This window comes from Anomaloglossus baeobatrachus, chromosome 2 (assembly GCF_048569485.1).
Source record: "Anomaloglossus baeobatrachus isolate aAnoBae1 chromosome 2, aAnoBae1.hap1, whole genome shotgun sequence".
Classification (NCBI taxonomy): Eukaryota; Metazoa; Chordata; class Amphibia; order Anura; family Aromobatidae; genus Anomaloglossus; species Anomaloglossus baeobatrachus.
In genome coordinates, this window is record NC_134354.1 from 720204510 (window position 1) to 720222580 (window position 18071).

Sequence of the window (18071 nt, forward strand, 5' to 3'; positions counted from 1 at the left end):
AAACTAATTTGATCAGCTTCTATGAAGAGGTAAGTTCAAGTCTGGACCAGGGAAATGCAGTGGATGTTGTGTATATGGACTTTTCAAAAGCTTTTGATACGGTGCCACACAAAAGGTTGGTACATAAAATGAGAATAATGGGGATAGGGGAAAATATGTGTAACTGGGTTAAAAACTGGCTAAGTGATAGGAAACAAAGGGTGGTTATTAATGGTACGTACTCGGACTGGGTCTCAGTTCATAGTGGGGTACCACAGGGGTCAGTATTGGGCCCACTTCTTTTCAACATATTTATAAATGACCTTGTTGGGGGCATGCGGAGTAGAATTTCAATATTTGCAGATGATACTAAACTCTGCAGGGTAATCAATACAGAGGAGGATAATTTTATATTACAGGGAGATTTATGTAAATTGGAGGATTGGGCTGAGAAGTGGCAATTGAAGTTTAATGTAGATAAATGTAAGGTCATGCACTTGGGTAGAGGAAATAACATTTATGATTATGTACTTAATCGTAGAACACTGGGTAAAACAGACACAGAAAAAGACTTGGGTGTATTGGTGGATGGTAAACTTCACTTTAGTGGACAGTGTCAGGCAGCTGCTGCCAGGGCTAATAAAATAATGGGATGTATTAAAAGAGGTATAAGTGTTCATGAAAAAAATATAGTTCTACCTCTGTACAAGTCACTAGTGCGACCACACTTAGAATACTGTGTACAATTCTGGTCACCGATATATAAGAAGGACATAGCTGAACTAGAGAGGGTGCAGAGAAGAGCCACCAAGATTATTAGAGGAATGGGTGGGCTGCAATACCAAGACAGGTTATTAAACTTGGGGTTATTTAGTTTGGAAAAACGAAGGCTTAGGGGGGATCTAATCACAATGTATAAATATATGAGGGGACAGTACAGAGACCTTTCCAAAGATCTTTTTACACCAAGGCCTGCGACTGGAACACGGGGGCATCCACTACGTCTTGAGGAAAGAAGGTTTAATCATAATCACAGACGAGGATTCTTTACTGTACGAGCAGTGAGACTATGGAACTCTCTGCCACATGATGTTGTAATGAGTGATTCACTACTAACATTTAAGCAGAGCCTGGACGCCTTTCTTGAAAAATGTAATATTACCAGTTATGTATATTAGATTTTATGACAGGGTATTGATCCAGGGAACTAGTCTGATTGCCGGATGTGGAGTCAGGAAGGAAATTTTTTCCCCATTGGAACTTGTTTGCCACATTGGGGTTTTTTTGCCTTCCTCTGGATCAACATGTTAGGCTACAGGTTGAACTAGATGGACTTAGAGTCTCCCTTCAACCTTAAAAACTATGATACTATGATAATATGGGGGGACCCCATGCCAATTTTATTTATTTTTACACCACTGTAGGGATACACAAAGCATCTGTGATGCCAAGCAGTCAGACATACTGTCACACAGGATGGGGGCACGGTTTGACTGCAACCAATCACAGACGCTGGGACTGCCGATGGATTGGGGGAAGCAGTGCATATGCATGAGGTTAATGAGTGGCCCTAGAAGTAGTGTTGCAGCCACATAGAGACTGGTCAATATAATGCACCTGCTTTATTCTTATTTTCTTTTTCCTATATTTATTTACCGTATTTATTTTTTTAAGTACCCGGGTGGCCGGATCCGGATTGTTACCCGGAGTTCCCCGAGAACTTCAGGCCCGGGTTCCATACACAGATACTAGGTAACCGGCACGGATTCGGATTTTTACAGTCCGGATTCACCCATCACTATTCCTAATGCAAGGACTCAGTGAACAGAAGTGTTGAAAGCAGCAGTGCTTATATGATGAAATCAACCATGCAATATATTCAGCATGCTACATTATCAATATTAGTAATTTGTGTGAAAAACAAAAAAGGTGGAAATACCTGGATTTCATCCCCATATTCTCCTATGACTTCCACCAACCTAGAAAGAAGGTCGGATAATGCATGGGCTGAGAGCGGCTGCTTCAGGGCTCGTAGAATCTGGAAAGAGCGACCGGCGTAATGTCTAGAAGAGCTGGCGAGAGCCGTCTGTAGAGCAACTTCACTTAGGTGCTGCTCCAAGTGGAAACCTGAGGAAGAGCACGAAACAATACATTTTACATTCATGAATAAAAAAAGAACTAAAACAAACAAAAAAAGTAACATTGTTAAATTTGTTTTTCTAAAATGTAAAATTTTTAGATTTTTAGAAGTGAATTGTCAGCCCAAGTGGTTATTCAAAATCTTAATTTACAATATAAATACGGTCTAAAAAAGGTAAAAGAAATTATTCTACACTGTATACAGCCATTACTGACTGTTTGTTTACATTTCTTGCATTTGTGAGGATTAGTGGTTTTGAATGGCAGTGGAATTATACAAGGACACGGCAGGGGGCAGCACAACACCATGGCTAAGAAAGTCATAGCCACACCGAGATTTTGTCACCAACATACCAAAATAAAAATATTAAGAATGAGATAGTCTTGACATATATTGATCAGGAGATTACCAGACTTCGAGTCCTTAAATACAGACACTACATGACGCAGGAAGTTGGTGAGCTGATCCGCACTCCTGGAGTTCTGGTTCTTGGGTGTGATATCTTCATGACACCAGAGTGGGCCGAATGCTCTGTAAGAATAGAAGTCAATAGCGCAATATATCATTAACCCTTTCATGACCTGGCAATTTTTTTTTAATTTTTGCACTTTCATTTTTTTTCTCTTCCCCTTATTTCAAGAGTCATAATTTTTTTTTTTCTTTCCATGGGTATGGCAATACGACGGCGTATCTTATTCAGGACAAATTGTAAGTTTAAATGACACCCTTCATTTTTATTATACAATGTACTGATAATGGGAAAAAGAAATCTAGTTTAAGTGAGATGAAATGGTGAAAAATATATATAGACATATATATAAAAAAGTAATTTATTATAAGCAGTCACCCTGACACCATGATTATTTAAGTCCGCATTTCTACCAGGGACTTTCTATATAACATTATATATATATATATATATCTATATATATATATATATATATATATATAACATTTTATATATATATCTATCTCATATATATATATTTCTATATCTAATCTATCTATCTATCTATATATATATAGAGAGAGAGAGAGATAGAGATATACATATATAGAGATATATATATATATACAGAGATATATATATATATATATATCTCTGTATATATATATATATATCTCTATCTCTCTCTCTCTCTCTATATATATATATATATATATATATATATATATATATATATATATATATTGTACACACACAAGATATATGTGTGTCAGTGGTTTAAAAAAAGTTCAGAACCCTGTTTAAAACCCCAAAAAGATTTGTTTCGCCATTTTCTGCAATTTGTACATTTAAATTTTTAGTCCTGGACTTGAAAATTCAATCATTTTAGCACTTCAGCAATATACTACAATACTATGATACTGCAATATATAGGGTAATTGACATTCTGAAGCATCACAGAGGGGGGCGGGCAATATGAACTGGTGCACCAGCGCAAACCACTGTGAGGGATTGAGAGTGACATTTAAATGGTTAAACAGCAGCAATCAAAGATTGCTTAGGTCTCTGCCGTTAAAAGGCAGATGAAGTGAGCTCTTGTGCCAACTCCATTCACCCATAGGTTGTTAAAGGGTTAATCCCACTTCATAATTCATAATGGATGGAACATTTTCCCACCATCGTCCATGGGGATGTTCAAAAATGTAGACATGTTCAATTGTGATCTAATTCATTGATCAAATTCCCTAATTCAATGGGTTCATAAATGAAAATCCCACACTGCACAGCATACAGAGTTCGGGCTTGTGGCATTCGAGTGCTTTCCTATTTTTACAGTTTAATGGACAGGAGAATATAAAGATTTTTGGTACACACCATAAAATCGATTTCTTCTAGGCTTTACTGGGGGACACAGGAACCATGGCAGCAGATTAACCCATGGTTCCTCTGTCCCCCAATGAAGTAACTGGGAAATCATTTTTTTTAGCGTATGAGAAAAAATAATTTCACACCGATGGTAAACAGAGGCACACAAACCAAATAATGCTGAAAATCAAATCCCCACACTGACACTGTCCATCTTTAATGCATGAGAAAAAAAAATGGGTATCTGCATGAAGTTTTTGTTTTAGAAGGGTTGTCCAGGGATTTCAAAAAACACAAAAGAAAGGTGTTACAATGATAAAATTGGCTAGGGTGAAGACACAGGATCATTGGTGGCGTGGACTACGAGAATGAAGGGTGAAAGGTAAGAAAACCTTATTTTATCATCATTTAAACACATTTAAAGCTGATATCCTGAGCAAAGACTTTAACTAGTAGCGTCTGGAAAAACAAACAAATGTATATGATATCATCAGTAGATGGCGCTATAGTGCTCTTTTCAACCAAATTCGGAAACATTTTTCTAATTTTTTAAATATCTTGTGACACAACATACAAATCGATAAAGATTAACTTACATAGCTGTGTCTGTCTCTGAAAGCACTTACCCCCAAAGGGGTTTTACATTTTGGTTGGTCCATTTTAGTTGGAAGGATTTAGTAAAAGGAATGTGATCACAGGGTTTTCTCACCGCTGTTGCATTTAGCTGTAATCTGCAAAAGCAGTCTATGATTAAGAGCGTGTAAAGGCCCCGTCACACTAAGCAACTTACCAGCGATCCCAACAACGATAGGGATCGCTGGTAAGTTGCTAGGAGGTTGCTGGTGAGATGTCACACTGCGACGCTCCAGCGATCCCACCAGCAACCTGACCTGGCAGGGATCGCTGGAGCGTGGCTACACGAGTTGCTGTGAGCTCACCAGCAACCAGTGACCAGCCACACGTGCAGAGAGCAGGGAGCAGCGCACGTGTGGCACGTGCACGCGATGTGTACTGCAGCTAAATGTGCACAGAGCAGGAGCCGCGCACACTGCTTAGCGCTGGCTCCTTGCTTTCCTAGCTACAGCACACATCGGGTTAATTAACCCGATGTGTCCTGCAGCTACATGTGCACAGAGCAGGAGCCGGCACTGACAGTGAGAGCGGCTGAGGCTGGTAACAAAGGTAAATATGGGGTAACCAAGGACAGGGCTTCTTGGTTACCCGATGTTTACATTGGTTACCAGCCTCCGCAGAAGCCGGCTCCTGCTGCCTGCACATTTAAGGCCCCGTCACACTAAGCAACATCGCTAGCAACATCGCTGCTAACGAACAACTTTTGTGACGTTGCTAGCGATGTTGCTGTGTGTGACATCCAGCAACAACCTGGCCCCTGCTGTGAGGTCGTTAGTTGTTGCTGTCCCGCTGTGAAGCACAGATTGCTGTGTGTGACAGCGAGACAGCAACAACTAAATGTGCAGGCAGCAGGAGCCGGCTTCTGCGGAGGCTGGTAACCACAGTAAACATCGGGTAACCAAGAAGCCCTGTCCTTGGTTACCCGATATTTACCTTTGTTACCAGCCTCCGCCGCTCTCGCTGCTAGTGCTGGCTCCTGCTCTGTGCACATGTAGCTGCAGGACACATCGGTTAATTAACCCGATGTGTGCTGTAGCTAGGAGAGCAGGGAGCCAGTGCTAAGCGGTGTGCGCTGCTCCCTGCTCTGTGCACATGTAGCTGCAGTACACATCGGGTAATTAACCCGATGTGTGCTGTAACTAGGAGAGCAAGGAGCCAGCGCTCAGTGTGCGCTGCTCCCTGCTCTGTGCACATTTAGCTGCAGCACACATCGGGTAATTAACCCCATGTGTGCTGTAGCTAGGAGAGCAGGGAGCCAGCGCTAAGCGGTGTGCGCTGCTCCCTGCTCTGTGCACATTTAGCTGCAGCACACATCAGGTAATTAACCCGATGTGTGCTGTACTAGGAGAGCAGGGAGCCAGCGCTCAGTGTGCGCTGCTCCCTGCTCTCTGTACGTGTAGCTGCGTGAGCTGATAACCAAGGTAAATATCGGGTTGGTTACCCGATATTTACCTTAGTTACCAAGCGCAGCATCTTCCACGCGGCGCTGGGGGCTGGTCACTGGTTGCTGGTGAGCTCACCAGCAACTCGTGTAGCCACGCTCCAGCGATCCCTGCCAGGTCAGGTTGCTGGTGGGATCGCTGGAGCGTCGCAGTGTGACATCTCACCAGCAACCTCCTAGCAACTTACCAGCGATCCCTATCGTTGTTGGGATCGCTGGTAAGTTGTTTAGTGTGACTGGACCTTTAGTTGTTGCTGTCTCGCTGTGACACACAGCGATCTGTGCTTCACAGCGGGAGAGCAACAACTAAAAAATGGCCCAGGACATTCAGCAACAACCAACGACCTCACAGCAGGGGCCAGGTTGTTGCTGGATGTCACACACAGCAACATCGCTAGCAACGTCACAAAAGTTGTTCGTTAGCAGCGATGTTGCTAGCGATGTTGCTTAGTGTGACGGGGCCTTAAGACGCTCAGTGGGAAAATCATTGTTTTCAGCTGTACACTGAGCTCAGAGGAACCCGAAGCCCACACCAAACGGGCACAGGAGCCTGAAGACCTTATATTGTCGCCAGAGGAACCAAAGCCCACAAACCACTGCCACAAGAGCCCAAAGACCTTATACTGTCGCCAGTGGAACCCGAAGACTGTATATATCGTCACCAGAGGAACCTGAAGCTCGCAAACCACTGCCACAGGAGTAGGAAGACCTTATACTCTCACCAGAGGAACTCAAAGCTTGCATACCACTGCCACAGGAGACCGGAGATCTTATACTGTCGCCAGAGGAACCTGAAGCCCGCATAACACTGCTACAGGAGCCCGGAGACCTTATACTGTAGCCAGAGGAATCCGAACACTGAATACATCGTCGGCAAAGGAACCCGAAGCCGCATACCACTGCCACAGGATCCCAAAGACCTTATATTGTTGCCAGTGGAACCCGAGGTCCGCAAACCACTGCCAAAGGAGCCAAACGACCTTATATTTTTCCAGAGGAACCCAAAGCCCACATACCACTGCCACAGGACCTGAAGACCTTATACTGTCGCCAGAGGAATCCGAAGACTGAATATATCGTCGCCAAAGGAACCCGAAGCCCTCATATCACTGCCACAGGAGCCCAAAGACCTTATACTGTCACCAGAGGAACCAGGAGGACCAAACCCCGAGCATTGTCACCAGAAGATGATCAATCTACTTGGTCAAGCTCTGAAGATTGGACATCGAGAACCAGACTGAGAAACAGACATTTGTTTTGGAGCAGCATCCAAGGGAGCCGGGCTGTTGCTTTCTGCCTTGTGTACAGTACAGAGAGAGAAGAGCTTATTAATGCAGTAAACTGTGTAGTAAATTGCCACCGAATGGCGCCACGTCAAATGAACCACTGACATAAGTGGGTCTATAAAAGCTTATGTTTTCTTGTTAACTGCATACTGTGATCAGAGTAGGGCGACTCTGATGTTCCCCTGATGGAAGAACTGGGGTTGGGTTATTGCCAAGTGAAATTATTAGAAATAATCTACAGTGTTTACATATACTTGATCAGTTGAATGTAACTGATATCTGCCAACTGTCATTCGATTTCTTTTGCTTTGTATTTCTTTTTTGTCTGTTTACCCAACTCTCCTCATCTGCCTGTTCCTGCCAAATAACCAGTTGAAGTCACAACTGAGTCATCCTTACTGCCCCCACTGGTGACGTCACTGGTCTCCTGCATGCCGGTTATAGGAACTGCTCTTGTACCAGCAGATTATTCCTGATCTGAATCGATAAAGCGAGTACAGTGCAGGGAGGGGCAGAGCAGGGAACAAGCAGAGCAAGCGAGGGGACAGAGGAAGCGAGGGGACAGAGGAAGCGAGGGCCAGAGCAACCGAGGGGACAGAGCAAGCGAGGGGACAGAGCAAGCGAGGGGACAGAGCAACCGAGGGGACAGAGCAACCGAGGGGACAGAGCAAGCGAGGGGACAGAGCAAGCGAGGGGACAGAGCAAGCGAGGGGACAGAGCAAGCGAGGGACAGAGCAAGCGAGGGACAGAGCAAGCGAGGGACAGAGCAAGCGAGGGAACAGAGCAAGCGAGGGGACAGAGCAAGCGGGGGACAGAGCAAGCGAGGGACAGAGCAAGCGAGGGGACAGAGCAAGGGAGGGACAGAGCAAGGGAGGGACAGAGCAAGGGAGGGACCGCCCCCTGAAACTTGTGTCATAATGATGCTTTGTTTCAGTGAAGGGACATACACTGCTGTCACTGCCACAGACTGCCCCTGATGACAAGTTATTTGAGTATTCCAGTATGCACTGGGGATTCTCAAACGATCATCATCATCAGACAGGGAATAGAAAAAAATAGAATAGCAGATAGTGCAGTTAGGTGACGGTAGGGAATTTTCAAAAGAAGTATATTAGAAATTAGCTTACATTATAACATTAAAATAGATAGATTATGTCCCGGCTAGGCTTAAACTTCTTTACTCACATGTATCAGATGAATGCTTCTGGGGCTGTGGCATGATTGGAAATATAAAACACATATTGGCCCATCCCATTAGGCGATAAGACAGTGGGACTATCCAACAAATCATTCTGTCTCCTTTGCTGCATTACTATGGCGGCAAAAATTCACCTTGCCTCTAAATGGAAAACCTTTCATTTATCGATTCAGGCAGTAAGGGACAGGCTTGAAAAAATAATGATATATGAGCGTATAGATACAACACAGTCAGACAACTTGGAAATTTTTTCTGGCCATATGGACCCCCTGGATAGATTCCCATCAGGATTGTGGCAATGACCTTGCTCAAGTACTGCGCCTCACCCCATGAGCCACCGCCACCTCGAGAGGCCCATGGACTAGGTGCAGGTCAACTCTCTCCCCTCTTCCCCTCTCCTTCTTTCCCTACAATCTCTATCTCGGTCTATTCTCTATATACCTCTCTCTATCCTCAGTAGTCTGTATTAGATTCTTTGTCTTTTCCTCTTTTTCTTCTCTTTTGTTTATTCTAAGTACTTTCACTTGTAGTAACCCCGGATAGGGGAAAGTATTATTTGCATTGTTTGTACTGTACTGCTGAAAAATCAATATAATATTTGAAACTAAATAGATAGGATTTTAAATAAAGTTTCCTTTTGTGTTCGGACCACCCCTTTAAGGAACTGACTGTGTTCATAGCTGCACAAACACTGATAACCTCATTTTTCATGAGGTCTGTGTGATAGGTTATCAGCAGAGTATTCAGGAGTTCAGATAATCTGTTCCTGGCAGACCGCTCACCTGGTGGTCAGAAACTCAATTAACTTGTTGGCTTTTTCATCTGTTTCAGCTGACGTGTCAACATCCTCGATCTCCTGGCTGATCTGGGGGATGTTCCCGCTGCTTCCTCCCAGACTGATACTGGAGGAGGTAGAGCTAGAGCTAAGACCAGAGTCTGGCACTGGAGAAGACTGGTACTCCCGGAGAAAGTCAAAGCCTCCTGCCAAAGATAATACAGGAATGTAGCATCTCTCTGCGGCACGCACACGAGGTCTTATCTTGCACATTCCACTGTTCTCCAAACTTCATAGCTTGCAGATCTCTGTAGCAATGTCTAAACCAGGGTTCCTCAACTCCAGTCCTCAAGGCCCACTAATAGTCCATGTTTTCAGGATTTCCTTGGTATTGCAACACGAAGGAGATCATGAAAACATGCCCTGTTGGTGGGCCTTGAGGACTGGAGTTGGGGAACCCTGGTCTAAACGTTCACCCATACACATCATACGATAATCACTACAGAGGGAATAGTCATGTCTATGGCATGTGAAGTTATACACAATGGGCATTTTGGGTCCTTGGATTTAACAATACTAATTGATCAAAAAAGAATGGGGTCCTCAGAAACAAAGATCATCATCTAACATTGGTAACTTTTAAATTAACTTTACTGTACACCTTTTCTTTGTTTGGCTTCTTCCTCTATGGTATATGACGCCAACACTGATCAGTTAGAGACTGAAACAAGGCCCCACGAACCCTCAAAATGAGGGAGTAGGAGCACAGACTACTGGCCACCATACATATTAGATTACTATCTTGTTCACTTTAATGGAGCGGTGTTGCATTTCTCGGCCCAGATAATGGTAGAGAAGACTTCTGTGCGGAGAATAAGCTAATAAGTTTCGTGATTAGCAGAGGTCTTCTGACTCCCATCAATCATAGTGGAATGTTAGCCGGAGTGAGAACACCCTGAATGAAAGATGGTCTGTCTGCTTAAAGAAGACCTGTCACCAAGTGAAAAATGACCAGTCAACATTCACCTTCATTCATCGATAATTCTTGGGATATTCGTGATTACCTGTGTAGGGGTATTCTGAGTGGCAGGAAGACTGCACGGTCAATGTTTTGGCCTCATTAATCTCTCGTGTATGGAGAAGAACAGATGCAATGCTTGAAAAATTGCTATTGCAGGACAGCGCAATCAAAAGATGGAGTAAGAGCTTCCTGCTGTGTACAAATACCTCAGGGCGGTAATGGTCCAGACCTATAAATGACAGGAGAGTATGTTAACGACCACAATATTCAAGCATTCAGATTTTAAGTTTTGCATAGAGCTGAGAGCAGACTTTGACTGGCCCACAGGAAAGCAGGAGAACCCTCCGGTGGGTCCCTTTGAAGTAGTAGGTCACTTGCCCCCCAAACATGATCAGTAGTTGGCACAATACACTTGTTTCAATATGTACAGACAAAGAAGTCTCCTCATCATTCCTTTTACAAACTACCAGGTATAGTATTACATAGACTTAAGCTGGCTTTACACGCTACGATATCGTTAATGAATTATCGTCGGGGTCATGTTGTTTGTGACGCACAATCGGCTTCATTAACGAGATCGCAGCGTGTGACACTTATGATCAACCTTAAACAATTTAAATCACCTTAAATCATTTGCCGCGGAGAGTTCGTCCTGAAACAAAAAATCATTTTATGCTTATTAGCGATGTTGTTCCTCGTTCCTGCGGCAGCACACATCGCTATGTGTGATACTGCAGGAGTGACGAACATCTCCTTATCTGCCTCCACCGGCAATGAGGAAGGAAGGAGGTGGGCGGGATGTTACGTCCCGCTCATCTCCGCCCCTCCGCTTCTATTGGACACCTGCTGTGTGACGTCGCTGTGACGCCGCACGAACCGCCCCCTTAGAAAGGAGGTGGTTCACCGGCCAGAGCGACGTCGCAGAGCAGGTATGTGCGTGTGAAGCTGCGGTAGCGATAATGTTTGCTACGGCAGCGATCACACAATATCGCACGTACGACGGGGGCGGGAGCTATCGCGCTCGACATCGTTAGCTGATGCTAGCGATGTCGCAGCGTGTAAAGCCCGCTTTAATAGCGCTATATAAATGAATAAATATTATTATATTATACATTTGTGAATGTAATATCTGTATGTAGTTGATCAGTGGGCCCCCAGAGTCAATGTTATCGTTAGGCCCCTGCCGCCCCAGTCTGACACTGGCTGAGAGTACAGAGAATTAATTTTAATGGAGTTGTCCAACAGGGAAATTATTTTGGCAAAAGCCTTACAGTGCTTTCAAAAAATGAATAAAAAAAAAACAGCTGACAGGTTCCCTCCCGATCAGCTGCTGACAGGTTCCTCGCCCTCCCGATATGCTGCTGACAGGTTCCTCGCCCTCCCGATATGCTGCTGACAGGTTCCCCGCCCTCCCGATATGCTGCTGACAGGTTCCCCGCCCTCCCAATCTGCTGCTGACAGGTTCCCCGCCCTCCCAATCTGCTGCTGACAGGTTCCCCGCCCTCCCAATCTGCTGCTGACAGGTTCCCCGCCCTCCCAATCTGCTACTGACAGGTTCCCCGCCCTCCCGATCTGCTACTGACAGGTTCCCCGCCCTCCCGATCTGCTGCTGACAGGTTCCACACCCTCTCGATCTGCTGCTGACAGGTTCCACACCCTCCCGATCTGCTGCTGACCGGTTCCCCGCCCTCTCAACCTGCTGCTGACAGGTTCCCTGCCCTCTCAACCTGCTGCTGACAGGTTCCCTCCCAACCTGCTGCTGACAGGTTTCCCGCCCTCCCAACCTGCTGCTCACAGGTTCCCCGCCCTGCCGATCTGCTGCTCACAGGTTCCCCACCCTCCCTATCTGCTGCTGACAGGTTCCCCACCCTCCCTATCTGCTGCTGACAGGTTCCCCACCTTCCCTATCTGCTGCTGACAGGTTCCCCACCTTCCCTATCTGCTGCTGACAGGTTCCCCACCTTCCCTATCTGCTGCTGACAGGTTGCCCACTCTCCCTATCTGCTGCTGACAGGTTCCCCGCCCTCCCTATCTGCTGCTGACTGGTTCCCCGCCCTCCCGACCTGCTGCTGACAGGTTCCCCGCCCTCCTGATCTGCTGCTGACAGGTTCCACATCAGTCTCTACTTCCTGCTCATCCAATCACTGACAGATCTCCACCGTGGCCAGTGACTACTACAGGCATGAAGTGTTATGTCATGTTCAAAGCTGTAACTTTGAAGCACTTAGGCCCAATGGTAATTCTATAGGCATATCCTCAACTAGATGTCAATTATAATACAAAGCTTTTCAGAAGTATCAGAGGTGCCTTTGGGTCTCTTAAGGCAGGGTTCCCCAACTCCAGTCCTCAAGGCCCACCAACAGTGCATGTTTTCAGGATTTCCTTAGCATTGCACTGCTGTTTAAACCAGCACCTGGGCAGGTAATTACATTAACACCTGTGCAATACTAAGGAAATCCCAAAAACCTGCACTGTTGGTGGGCCTTGAGGACTGGAGTTGGGGACCTCTGTCTTAAGGTACCCAGCTGGATCAAATGCTTCTGCTATCGTCTTCAGTGATATTCAATACTCACCATCAAAACCTGCAAGAAGTTCACACCCGTACAATTAGCAAGTAATTTCCTATGTACAAATGTGTTATTTGGAACAATTAATCGCCTTAGATGTTCCAGATTTTAATTAATTTGAAAGATTAATTTAAGAAGTTAAAGATCGCTCAAGTGGAAATCCATGAGAATGATTTATCGTTTTACCTTACAGTCCAAATTAATGTATTTTTCCCTTGCTCAGTGATGTCTAAAATAGTTTTGTCAACTTTCATTATTGTTCAAAGTTAAGCCGACAATTTAAATGGTAATTAAAAAAAAATGTAATGAGTTTGGGTTGGAAGACCCCGCGGACTGTACTCAGACGGCGATACAAGGACATCTTAACTTTCCAAACACCGGTGGCTTCTTTCAACTTATTCAAGGTCGACGGGGCCCATCACAGTGGGTGACCGGTACTTCCCGGGGCGAGCGGCATATGAGTGAGTAAAGACACCTGGAACCGCAGAAGCCGACGTGGACTCTTATTACCGGCGCCGCCCCCCGCGCCAATGGCTACCGCCACTACTACTACTCCCCTCACTATCCTTGCCAGGGCCCAATCCACCTGTGGGGAGAAAAACCATCTTTGCTGCTACTACCATCCGCTCCGGAGGACGAGGACAGCGACAGCGGCGGCAGTAGCGGCAGCTAATTCCTGGCCGTGTACTGCAGGTGGTGTCACGACAATCATTCCTAACCTCCACCTCCTATTCCCCCTTTTATTGTGGACACCTCGAGGCACGAAGCCGGGCAGGGCCACCCGTGACATCCCTGGAACCGACATCACCGGCCCAGCGACGAGTAAGGTTAACCCTCTGTGTGCCACAAATGCACCAGGGAGGAGCGATGGTGGTGGAGCGGCTCAGAAGGTCCCAGGAGGCAAGGTAGGTGATGCTGTGGGCACGGAAAGGCGGCGGACGCCATTGATCTGCCGGCGGCTGCTTTGAATCTCCCACAGTTGACGCGATCGACTTCAAGAAAATGGCTGTGGCGCATGAGCAGATTGATGTGATGGACTTCAAGAAAATGGTCATGGAGTCCTATCTGCGCACGCGCCACCTATGCGACCATTTTCTTGAAGTCGATCTCGTCAACTGCGGTAGATTCAAAGCAGCCCGCAGTCTACCGGATACTGTGGGCTCGTTACCGCGATACCCCACAAGCCCACAGTATCGCTCAACCTGCGCCACCACTGCCGGCCCGGTAACCCATATGCGGTTTTTAAGACGCACCCCCATTTTTCCCGCCAGTTTTGGGGGAAAAAAAAGTGTCTTACAAACGAGAAAATACAGTATTTTTTATTGAAGATTTGTCTGCGAGCCAGATGCAGCCATCAAAAGAGCCACATCTGGCTCGTGAGCCATAGGTTCTAGACCCCTGACTTAGGAGACATAAGCCAAAACAGAATCTCAATTTGCAGACACCATGTTTCGAGGTATTGCCCCTCATCAGTGTAAAGTAGTGTGTCACTCTCCCTAAGGAAATAATGTCCCCCATAGATCCCAGTCTTAGCCTCTCACTTGGCCAAACTAGATGTCATACTTTGCACTGATGAGGGGTGCAAGGTGTCTGCAAATTGAGATTCTGGTTTGGCTTATATATCTTAAGTCATAAGACAAGGCTTGTTAATAGGGTCGATATTGACATTTAGGACTTTTAGGCGATACTAGAGTTGAAGTCCTTTTCATTCTGAAGAGGCAATTTGCATATTAAATTTCCCAGAGGAGCATGCAAGGCGTTTAAGTCTCCTCACACTGACATGCAAGACCTAGTGTGTCACTCTCCATCAGTCCATGGGTTGTGTCTGTTATTGCCACAAAGCTCATATAAGTGAATAGGGTTCAGATGCAAAATCGCGATCTGTGGACAGTAGGTGGCAATTTTCTAGAAGGAAGTAGTCACGTTTTTCTTACATTGTAAAGCTGCATCTTCTGACACTGTCATCAAAGAATCAGTACGATCAAAATAAATTACAGGGTATCCGGTCAGTGGTGGCATATTGCTAGCATACGCCATCACTTCATGATTACTGGTGGTTTGATCTCAGAGACCCTCACGAACCTGAGGATAAAGAGGCTGCAGGACTGAGTACCCTTCAGTCTTCCATTTTTATAGGAAATATTGATTGCACCCTTTTCTGGGACGTATCACAAGAGGAGCAGAGTAGTAGATGAGCATAGTAGTAAGGCAAGTATGTTTTTGTTTTGTTTTTTAGAAATCAGAGATGGAAAATCCATTAAGTGATCGCCTATCCTTGCGATATGCCATCAGTTACTGAAATGTGAACACCCCCTTGACTTTTAAAAGGGAACATGTCCTGCCCAAACCGAGGACTGCATTATCGCAGCCAGGTATAATATTCTGTAAAACGCACCGGCATTTGTGGATAATTGACAGATCTCTCCCTTGGGTGTCTTTCACTTGCCATGGCGTAGGGAGAGCTGGCCGGAGTCTGAGCGGTCTAGTCTAGTCTCCAGCCGGAAAACAAAGATTTTCTTTGGAACACCGGAACGTTGTAATGTAATATTATATCAGGCTGCAATCGTGCAGCTACGCTGTGCTTCATGCTGCTAGTGGTTTGGGAAGCACCTGCATGACAGATTCTCTTTAAATTTTGGCCCTAATTTATTAGATATCCACTAGTGATGAGCGAGCACTAAAATGCTCGACTGCTCAGTACTCAAATCGTGCAGGTCGGACGGCCTCGACTCAAGCAATGGGTAATAGAAGTCAAAGGGAAATTCGAGCAATTTTCCAGCAGACCCTCCAAAAAGGGCTGGGGAGGGAGCAGTAAAATGTCTGAAATGGATGAAAACAGCGCTCATATGGAATGGGAACACCATGAGAAAAATGCATGGCTGCATCTCTGACTTCCACTTACCTGCTGGTATCAAAAGAAATCATTTTTAAAAATTACATGGGTCCCACCCCCATTTTTGATAACCAGCCGAAGATAAAGGAGACAGTGGTGGGCTGATATTATCAGGCTGGGAAGGTCCATTGTTTTCTGACCCTTCCCAGCCTAAAAATAAGAACCTGCAGCCTTCCCAGAATTGGCACATCACATTAGATGCACCAATTCTGGCACTTTGCCCTGCTCTTCCGAATTGCCCTGGTGCAGTGGCAATCGGGGTAATATTTTTGGAGGTTGTTGATGTCAGCTGTGTAATGTCAGTTGGCATCAAGCCCAGGGGTTAGCAATGGAGATGTGCCTGAACAATCACAGTAATACCAGTAGCCGCACAACATGCATGGTGCTTGAGCACCCGCGATATTTGGCCGATTCACAAGCGTGCACAAGCATCTTGAAGCTTGATCGAGTATGGAGCACGCTCACTGATCACTAATATCCACATAAACAGTTTGCCGGAGATGACCAATAGCATCAAGAAGGCCCAAGTGAAGGACACTTATAAATCATCTCAACACTGAGAAATGGTACTTGCCTAAGAAGAGAGCATGGAGGAGCAGAGGAAGGTGAAGAGCCCAGTCTTCTCTCACACTGTGATCCACCACCATTTCTGCCATGAATATCACAGCAATATTACACCTATGGAAAAAAAAGTTAAGCAGAAGTTCAGCATGTTTAATAGGATTCTTTACAAGACAAGAGCTGTATATTTAAATCAAGAATAACATCTTTATTAATACGATTTCTTCGATGTTTTCAGAAATCGAGATCTGAAGTCTTCTTGTAGCTTTCATGTAGCAAAGGGGGTGCGCGTCTGCATTTTGTCTCCATGCGTTTTCAACACAAATAGTGAAAGCAATGCAAAAAATGTCAGCGCTGATAACAGCGAGCTCACACGGGCAGTCTGTACACATAGCAATGAACTAACAAGACCGGCTTATCGGAGCGCTGCCATCAGACGTTTGCTGTGTGTTGTTACTTGGGGTCTGAGATCTGCATTCCTGACATTAGGCCTATTACGCCACATCCAGATAAGAGCGAGACCACAACTCACTTCTACTTTCAGCATGTGACCACATGTCCTCTAACATCGGGCCAATGTCAGGAGTAAAAGAAGGATAAGAGAAAAGCGTTTGGTGGTAAATGAGTTTTTACCTTTGATACAGCAAAGACATTTTCGCCTGATATGGGATTATATAAGCCCCTATTTGATTATGTCGTAAAAACAAAGTATTGCTTTCATGGAAGCTACATGACGGGAAAGGAGACCAAAATATAAAGCCTCACTCAAATATATAATACTGCAAAGGTTTTAGGCAGGTATATGAAAAAATGGTGTAAGGTAAATGGTGTCAGGCAGCAACTGCAAAAGCAAACAAGATTTTAGGGTGTATAAAAAGAGAGATTAGATCCCATGATCCCAACGTATTGTTACCGCTCTATAAATCATTTGTAAGGCCACATCTAGAATATGGGGTTCAGTTTTGGGCTCCACATCTTTAAAAAGGATATTCAGAAGTTAGAGTCCGTTCAAAGGCGGGTAACTAGATTATTAAAGAATGGAAGGCCTCCCATATAATGGCAGGTTGGAAAAGTTGAATTTGTTTAGCTTAGAAAAAAGACGTCTCAGAGGAGATCTCATTTATATATATAAATCAGGGGTGGGCAATTAATTTTCCCATGGGGCCGCATGAAAAATTGGGATGGTTTTTGAGGGCCGGACTAATATAATTAACTCAGTTCTACCCAATATACTACATCACTACACCCCCTCCATATACTACACCTGTAATATACTACACCACTACACCCTCATATACTACACCTGTAATATACTACACCACTACACTCCTATATACACCTGTAATATACTACACCACTATATACACCTGTAATATACTACATCACTACACCCCTATATACACCTGTAATATACTACATCACTACACCCCTATATACACCTGTAATATACTACAGCACTACACCCCTATATACACCTGTAATATACTACACCACTACACCCCTATATACACCTGTAATATACTACACCACTACACCCCTATATACACCTGTAATATACTACATCACTACACCCCTATATACACCTGTAATATACTACACCACTACACCCCTATATACACCTGTAATATACTACATCACTACACCCCTATATACACCTGTAATATACTACACCACTACACTCCTATATACACCTGTAATATACTACACCACTATATACACCTGTAATATACTACATCACTACACCCCTATATACACCTGTAATAT

General features: G+C 44.8%; 1 protein-coding gene across 8 annotated transcripts in view; it reads right to left on the reverse strand.

The window, feature by feature from the left end:
• The window catches only part of FRY (FRY microtubule binding protein), a 645836-nt gene that overhangs the window by 88726 nt on the left and 539039 nt on the right, over window positions 1–18071 (reverse strand). For all 8 annotated transcript variants that reach the window (XM_075337351.1, XM_075337349.1, XM_075337348.1 and 5 more), the window contains 5 exons: window positions 16321–16424; window positions 10330–10515; window positions 9273–9471; window positions 2529–2650; window positions 1919–2106 (listed from right to left, as the gene is read on the reverse strand). In XM_075337351.1, coding sequence (XP_075193466.1) covers window positions 1919–2106; window positions 2529–2650; window positions 9273–9471; window positions 10330–10515; window positions 16321–16424 — 799 coding nt within the window. The remainder of the gene's footprint in view (window positions 1–1918; window positions 2107–2528; window positions 2651–9272; window positions 9472–10329; window positions 10516–16320; window positions 16425–18071) is intronic.